The 8,671-nt window shown below is 33.9% G+C and overlaps 1 protein-coding gene across 1 annotated transcript; it reads right to left on the bottom strand.

Moving 5' to 3' along the window:
- Nucleotides 1–1,317: 1,317 nt before the first annotated feature.
- Nucleotides 1,318–2,392, bottom strand: LOC133791032 (histone H2A). The gene is made up of 2 exons (XM_062228915.1): nt 2,062–2,392; nt 1,318–1,750 (listed from the first exon to the last, which is right to left on the bottom strand). The coding sequence occupies exons 1-2, from the start codon at nt 2,269–2,271 to the stop codon at nt 1,511–1,513; spliced, it is 450 nt and encodes a 149-aa protein (XP_062084899.1). The 5' UTR covers nt 2,272–2,392; the 3' UTR covers nt 1,318–1,510.
- Nucleotides 2,393–8,671: the final 6,279 nt, after the last annotated feature.

Below are 8,671 nucleotides of genomic sequence, written 5' to 3'. Positions count from 1 at the left end.
TGCGTGACAAAGTTCTTCAGAAACAGCTTTATGTTAAACATGTTCCTACTTTATACCAAATTGTTGATTGTTTAACTAAAGTTATATCTAGTACGAGATTTCCTTTACTTCATGATAAACTAAGTGTGATTTCTGTATCCACACTTAGTTTGAGGGGGTTGTTAGAGAATAGTTATACAAGTAGGAATATTTATTTATAATGAATGTTTTCATTCACACAAATCAATAATACAAACACTGGTTTTATTTACTTTGCATGCTCTTCGTTTTCTCTCTTCACAGTATGCGAACGGAGTAGTTCATGACCTTGCTAGAGCTTCTAGTTCTTCTACAGACTATAGTTTTAGGGAGAATGGCATTTCTCCTGAGTTGCTTTTTTTGTTAATGGATGACACTCGTTGTTATTGAAGTTGCATTTTTATTAAAATATAGAACATTTTAATATAACTGAATTTCATCTTTTATTAAATTCCTTGATTTGATTGAACAATTTGTCATTTTTATAACGAATTGATCATTGAACAATTTGTCCAAGGAAACTGGTAGATTTTTCGCCTGCTAGTTATTTTCTTTTTATTTATTTAAAAATAAAATTGTGTTTCTAATCTATTTAAATTCTTTAACATGAAAGCGATGAAAGATAAAAATAGCTTTAATTTGTCTTTTGTATATTTTAAGTTAATATAATGAGATATAATAAGATGTGCTCAAAGTTTGTAACAAAAACAACTAAACCAACTGTGCAAATGAAAGACTATTTTGTCAAGTTAGCGCCGAAACAAGTTTCAACAATAATTCCAAACTTTCCCAGCACAATTTATGTTACCATAGATGGGTTTTTACTTGTTAAACTAGAAAATATCATTTCTTTATACAGCTATAACACCAAAATGTCCAAAATGTGATGATTACATAATTATCTAACGTAGGTAAATGGCACAAATTGTCCAAGGGTAAGATCCATCATTTATATGCATGTAAAAAGGAGCCCAAATTAATCCCCAAGACTGATTACATATTCAAAACTCAACCTCATTAACTTTCCTACTTGGGTAGGATTATTTACCCAAACAAGAACGAAAACGATTACTCTAAAACAAAACTATCTCAAATGGCTAATTTCAGCCGGCTACTAAGAAATCCGGAAGAGCTTATGTGTAAAAGAAAATGGAAAAAGCATCCCATGTTGTAAAAGATGCCAAGAAAATATAAAGAAAGTTAACTTTAAAATTGAAGAGCAGAACTAATTCGTATAGACATAGAATCTTCATAAATTAAACCACATTAAAACGAAACAAATAAAAAATAAAAGATAACTTCGCAAAAGAAATTCCCTTCATTAAATAAGTCTCCACACAATGAACAGAGACGTCTACGAGGTTACAAATTCATCAAATCGTTTTTTCCAAGTTTGTTCTACACAAGCAAAAACTAGATCCTACGGAAATACATACAAAAGATAAAGAGAAAGAAAGATGGGCCAAGCTAAACTGGAAACGGTTGGGAACGATTAAGCCTTCTTAGGGGACTTGGTGGCTTTGGATGGAGACTTTGGCTCTTTGGTAGCCTTCTCAGTCTTCTTGGGCAAAAGAATTGGGTTGATGTTAGGTAGGACACCACCATGAGCAATGGTAACACCAGCCAACAATTTGCCGAGCTCCTCATCGTTCCTGACAGCCAGCAAAACATGCCTTGGGATAATTCGATTCTTCTTGTTATCGCGAGCTGCATTTCCAGCCAACTCCAGAACCTGAAAATTTCACCATTAAAAGCAAAACGTTAAATCACAGTGAAGTACAGAAACAGGAAAAATTGGAGCATTACTAAATTCTAACCCAAAACTACAAGGCCAACAATATACTCAATTTGTAATTTTCTTGTTTCGCCTTTTAGCTAATATTTAGGGCAAACTACCAGAAACCTCTCAATTGAACCAAAACATAAATTGACCAATAAAGATCGCAACAAGAGACGAATCACGTGCTAAAAATCAATTAACCCTAAAAATTGAGACGAAACGAAAAAATATTAATAATTGACAAAAAGATGAAGGTGATTTACCTCAGCAGCTAGGTACTCAAGAACGGCTGCCAAGTAGACCGGAGCTCCGGTTCCAACACGCTGAGAGTATCTCCCTTTCTTCAAGTACCGGCCAATTCTCCCGACTGGGAATTGAAGACCGGCTTTCACAGACCGGGAAACGGGCTTCTTCTTGGGACCACCTCCCTTTCTTCCTGCAGCACCCTTCTTGATCTTTCCGCCGGCGTCCATGGCTGAAACTCTAGTTTCTTAGGTAGAGCTAGAGATCGGAAATTGAAATTGGAAATTGCAGGGGAAGAAAATGGGAAATTTGTGTACAAGGAATAGCGTTGAATCACCGTTTTATAGTGAATAAATGTGAGATGTAAATCAGGAACGAAGTGGAGAAGAAAGAATTTGGGTGCATATCGACCGTTGGATCAGGTTTATATCTACGGCTATAAAGTATTTGTCTTTCGATCCGTGTATTTGGAAATGGACCAATAGAATTTGAGCTTAGGTGCCTTTTTTTTTCTTTCTGTTTTTTCTGTTTTTTTTAATAGAATGACGAATACGGATTGGAGCCGCACCTTTTTTCTTCTTAATTTTTTCAATTTCCCGCTGAAATTTCTATTAGATGTTTTCAATTTAAAAATGGGTAAATTCATTCAAGTTTGGGGTAGTTTACGTTTTTTTTAATTATTATTCTATGTCTTCAAAAATGTATTTTGTTTTTAACTACAAATAATAATAGGCTAATATTTTTAAAAATACAACTTGAAAATGAAATTAAATATATTTAAAAGAACAAAATTATAAAATAAAAATATAATAATAGATAACTTGAATAGAATGTTAAAAAGAAAGAAAGAGATCAAAATTGAAACTACAAATAAATAAATAAAGAACATAATATTTCTTATTTGTTTTAGTTGAATAACTATTTACACTTGCTAAAAAAACTATTTACCCTCATTTATTTTTTTATAATATTAAAATGTATTTTTGTTTCTTGTGAATAAGTAAAAAAATACAATTGCAGCTCATTTGGGTCGAATTTATATGGGGAAATTAGATGTAATATGGGGTTTTTTTTGTATAACTTTGATAAATATGGCTTTTTTTTCCTTAAGTTTTGTGTGACATAATTTATTTATTTACATTTTTTATGAAATTTTTTCCCCATAATTTTGTAATTTTATCAAAATATACCCTATGCTTAATATAAAATTTCAATATTGATTTTTTTTAATTACTTTTAGGGATATTGTTATTACTATATTTTTTTAATTATATTTAGGTTAATAATATATATATACACAATTAATGGTAGATATAAAACCATATAAAACGACGAATTATGGATTATAATCACTCCTGAAAATCTAAATAACAAACTTATTATAACCTCTGACAAAGACTCAAGGTAATTATAAAATATATCTTTCTTAGCAAAAGTAGACACAACTGCTAAACAATATATTCCTACAATATCCACCAAAAGATCTAGCCAAAAAATATCATCTAGTGCCACCCTCCACTCCACACATTCTGCTTGTATAACGGAAAAGCAACCTACAAAATAAAATTATCATACAAACAAAAACAATATTAGTTAATGAAAATGAATGAATGATCAAATTTAATCGACAATAATATTAAATGTCGCGACAATTATAAAATTATCAATCATAATGGACAAAAGAAGAAAAAACTTATTTGTGAAGTACAACTTTACAAATAGCACCATTAAAGTTACACATTCTCCTTAGATAACAAAACAACCTACTAAATTGTATTCCTCTTACAATAATTAATAATTTTTAAAACAATTTTGCCTTTTTCCATCTTATTATATCTCTAGAGTCAATAATTTTATATGAGGAACTACTTAATCAATAATTATGTCATTAATTTTCCAAACTATACCAACAGAAATGAATCATCATGTAACTAAAAGTTAAATTCTTCTATAGAAAAGAAAAAATAAATTAATTAATTATCTTTTCACTATATATTTATAGATTATTGTTATAAAATCATGTCATTCAAAATATGCGAGCACATTTTACAACTGTTATATTGTGATAGGTTGGAAAACCCAAGAAAACAATAATGAGGAGAAAATAAAATACACTAAGGTTATGTTTGGAATGTGGAATTGGATTGTATTATATTTGATAAGATATGATTTAAAATAAAATAAAAAATGAGTTGATCATTTGCTAACAATAAACTATAATAAATAAGTTGGATGCAAAGTTGTATCATTTTCCCTACCAATGTATGATAAAATTATCTTAGGTTTTTCAATGGGCTTAAGTTATCTCATACAAGGAGATTATTTAGGTTGTTGAATTAATCTTTTCAACATTCTCTTAAATTTCATAACAAAATCACTTAATAAAAATTATCAAATCCTACCCTCCAAACATGACTTTAGGCCATGTTTTATCTTAATTTATTATTAACAAATGATTATACTCACTCTTACTAATTCACTTAATAAGGGTAAACACGTGACTTAATAAGGGTAAACACATGTCAGGTTTTCAAGTGCATCAAGTTCGGGTGTTTTAGGTTTTGGATGTCAAAATGGGGTATAGAACTTGTCCAAAGTTTTTCAGATTTATGGAATTTTTCTGTTTTAGGTGTCGGGTTGGTACAGGTCAGGTGGCGACGTGTTTCGAGTGTTATTAGGCCCATTTTTTATTTTTTATTACTTTTTTACCCTTACATGTTTTTTGTACCAAAAAAAATAAATAGATGTACACAGTGTACATGAATTTCTTATTCTTCTTCACTTTTCTAAGACATATAGATAATAGATATACTCATAGACATAGAGATACATATATAGAGACAAAGAGAGAGATTACAAAAAGAAAGAGTGCCTACAATGAGATAATTGAGAAAAAAATAAAGTCTGCTATCTTTAGTGCCAGTGACGACTAAGAGGCAACTAACTATGTAACGTCTTAATTTCCCTAACAAGGCTTAGTGCTTTGATTAGGGGGCCAGGAGAGCAATAATTGATTTAATTGAAGTATTATATGATTATATGAATTATATGAGTTATATTATAATATGACTATATTGGCATGTTTAGGCGTATATGGCATGCATATGGGCATGTTTCTTATTAGAAAGTCATTTTCGTAATTTGGCTCGTTGATGGCATATTTGTGTATATATATGTGCATATTAATTGAGACCACATTATTATGTGGATATTTTTGGGTTATTCGGCACGAGACAATCCTAGAGAGCAAGTAAGTGGTTTAGTCACAACTGGGAGAAATACCCGGCTCGGGGTGAGCCAAATGGTATTTTGGGTGATGTGGAGAGTCACCGGGATTCATTGTAGCGTGAGTCATATATTGGGATAAATAGCAATATTTCAGGTTTAGTAGGATTATTTGGGGAGATTTGGGTATAGAGCGGGATTAAAGAGTGAAAATGACATTTTTGCCCTTATGGGTGTTGAGAGAAAAGTGGGTCGAGTGGGGGCATTTTGGTCATTTGGGACCATTCGAATATAAGGTTACGGCTGAGTTCATTAACTTATAAAAACACAAAATCTCTCTCATTCTCTCTCACATAGCATGTGAGTGTTTTCAAAGAAAACTCGAGTTTTATAGCTTGGATTCAAACGAGGTTAGAATCATAGCGATTCTAGGGAAGATTAGAAGCTTTATAGCCTGGGGATTTAGTTGAAAAATGACTATATCAAAGGTAATTTGAGGTTTTAAGTTTATGAGTTTTGTTTTATTTAAGTTTTTTAAGCTTGATTGAATTTTATGATTTTGGTGAGTGTTTGATTCGATTTCGAGTTGGGTTTTGCTGCTTGTGATGTATTGAAAATGTTATGAGACTCAATTTTGAGTTTGGTACTGTTTTGGGGTGAATTTTAAGGGATTTGGCTTGGAGAAAACGTTTGAAAAACTGGGTTCGTAAGGATGCATCACAGCCTTCATGAACTCGGAGGCCAGGGCGGTTCCCTGAACCGCCATAGCGCCGCGGCCCGTGTCCAGAGAAAAGAGGGTTGGGCTCTCTGACTTGAGGTGAGTCGCGTCGCGGCTCAAATTGGAAATTTGACCAAGTTAGGTGTTGGGTAGTGGGAACTCAAACCTAAGGGCTCGGGAAGGATTCTAATACCCGATTTAGTAGAATTCGAGGTCCCAGAGACTAGGGCTCGGTCCATAAGTCTTTATTTACTCAATATTGATGGATATCGTTTATTATGGTTGTGACTAGGGTACCGCTAGGGCTCAGGAAGGGATCGTGCTCGGGGGTCGTTGTTAATTAACCCGTGCTTGGACCGGAGGTAAGAAAATTGCACTCAATATGTGATATATGTGATTAGGGTTTGGCTCGATTGTTAAATATAGACATAATTAGGGCTCGGGCCCCTATGAATGAGCATGATTATAAATATGTCTGTGATTGCTTGATTAAGCATGTTTGAATACCTTGTATGTGGATAATTGTTAAATGGTGTATGCATGTTTGCATTATTTGATTGAAAAGCATTGACTTATAAGTAGGGCGGCAATAGCGCGCTGAGCGCTGGTCGAAAGCATTGACTTATAAGTCAAGGGCTGTAATAACGCGTCGAGCGTTGGTCGATATGGTTAGGCCTAATCAGGAGTGTGGCATACGCTTGTCCGACCCAATGGTCGTTGGAAAACTAAAGCGCCAGGTACGTTGGGCTAGCTCCAAGGCTGGTTATACAGAGGATAGGGCAATGGGTCCCGGGGTGACTCATTAGTCCTATATCTTAGGGCATCGGGCCCCGGTATGACTCATTAATTATTTATTTAGGGCAACGGGGCCCCGTGTGATGAAGCAGTCACTTATCTAAATAGAATGCATGCATGAGTAGGTTATTATTGCTAGGCATGCTTATTATGATTATGTGATATGTTATTGACTACTTATGAGCATGTTTAAGTTTTCTTGTTGAGCCTCGGCTCACGAGTGCTTTGTGGTGCAGGTAAGGGGAAAGGGAAGCTGGACCAGCCATGAGTTGGAGAGCTTTGGTGGTGACGTGTACATATGCGGTTGCTCGACCACCACGGTTGGAGTTTCTCAGAGGAACTAGGGTCAAACCCTATTTTGCCGCTTAGGTCGGCTGGTTGTAACTTTTGAACTGTAATTAGCATTTTAAACGTTATTTTGAGATCTCATGTATGAACGAAAAAGTTTTGATGAAATGGTTATCCCTTTTGACCAAAAAATTTAACCCTAAATCGTCATTCACGTTTAGTTACACTTTTATGGCCAAAAAACTCGTTTAGAGAGTATAACACTATTTAAAACACACATTGTAACGGTTTTGGTTATCCAGGAAGTTACAAACTAGATCCTCTCTCATCGCGATGGTTTGGTGTAAGTGTCGGCGAGTCAATGACATAGAGATTGGCGAAGCTGAAGGGTAAGGGCAAAGAGATTCCCCATGAGGTGAGTGAGGGAGAAATAATTGAGAGAAAAATAGGGAGATAGAAAACTAGTTCAAATTTTTTAATCATTTTATGTTTTTAGGGTTATTTAGAAATCAAATTATTTTTTATTTTGTAAATAAATGGTTCGAATTTCGGGATAAACCTGAATCTAAATATTTGAACAATGTTAAGCTCGAACCTCACTCGAAAGTGATATGGTTCGAATTAGGGGTGAACATTTGACCCGAAAAACCCGCAAACCCGCCCGACCCGCAGCCTGAAAACCCGTTTTTTGGGAAAACCCGTCAAAATCGGGTGAAATCCGACCCGAACCCGACATAAGTCGGGTCGGGTTCGGGTTTGAAAATTTGTTAGCCTCGGGTTCGGGTTCAAACCCGAAATCCGAAAAAAAAAATGGTATTTTTGAAAAAAAGTGTAAAAAAAATGGTATTTTTGCAAATTTTAGCTTTTCGGCCCAAAACCCAATAGGCTCAGCCCAACCCAAAATCAAACCTGAAATCTGAAAAAAAAAATGGTATTTTTGAAAAAAAAAGTGTAAAAAAATGGCATTTTTGCAAATCTGGGATTTTCGGCCCAAAATCACAAATGGCCCAGAAAAACCGAAATCACACCCGAACCCGAACCCGAACCCGAAAAAACCCGAAAATTTCGGATCGGTTTCGGTACCATTTTTCTTAACCCGAAACCCGCAAAACCCGAACCCGATGAGCCCGAAACCCGAAAATCCGACCCATGTGCACCCCTAGTTCGAATTGATTTAGACTCTTATTCGACGAGTTTTTCAAGAAAAAAATGGATTTTTTGGGTACTGATTGATTGGGTGGTTTGGAATTTTTCCCTTTTCGTGTCAAATATTTACCCATACTTAACATGAGTAATTAATATTTTAATGATTAACTTACCAAGAAAGTTATTATCAATCACGTTTTTTGTTACACGTGTAATGTCTCGTTTTTAATCATACCAACCACGCAAATATTTTAGAAGTTATCTTTGTGAAACATACAAAGCTCTATTAATTGTTTCTAAAATATTATAAATTTCAAATGCATTTTAAAATTAAGATGTCATGTTTTCCCAACTTTCATACTCATTAAATGATTTTTCAATTATTCAATTAGTGTTAATGAATTATCTTATTTTGTAACAATCCTAAGACCCAACCATAATGTGTAAGCTAAAATTTT

The sequence above is a fragment of the Humulus lupulus genome, chromosome 7, assembly GCF_963169125.1.
Source record: "Humulus lupulus chromosome 7, drHumLupu1.1, whole genome shotgun sequence".
NCBI classification, from domain to species: Eukaryota; Viridiplantae; Streptophyta; class Magnoliopsida; order Rosales; family Cannabaceae; genus Humulus; species Humulus lupulus.
Note: the sequence above shows the minus strand (reverse complement) of the source record. Positions and strands in the feature narration are given on the sequence as shown.

Bases quoted from the DNA above. Each gene is read 5' to 3' on its own strand.
- LOC133791032 (XM_062228915.1), bottom strand. From the start codon at position 2,271: ATGGACGCCGGCGGAAAGATCAAGAAGGGTGCTGCAGGAAGAAAGGGA. The intron at 1,751-2,061 runs GTAAATCACCTT...TGAAATTTTCAG, and splicing joins TTGAGTACCTAGCTGCTGAG to GTTCTGGAGTTGGCTGGAAA.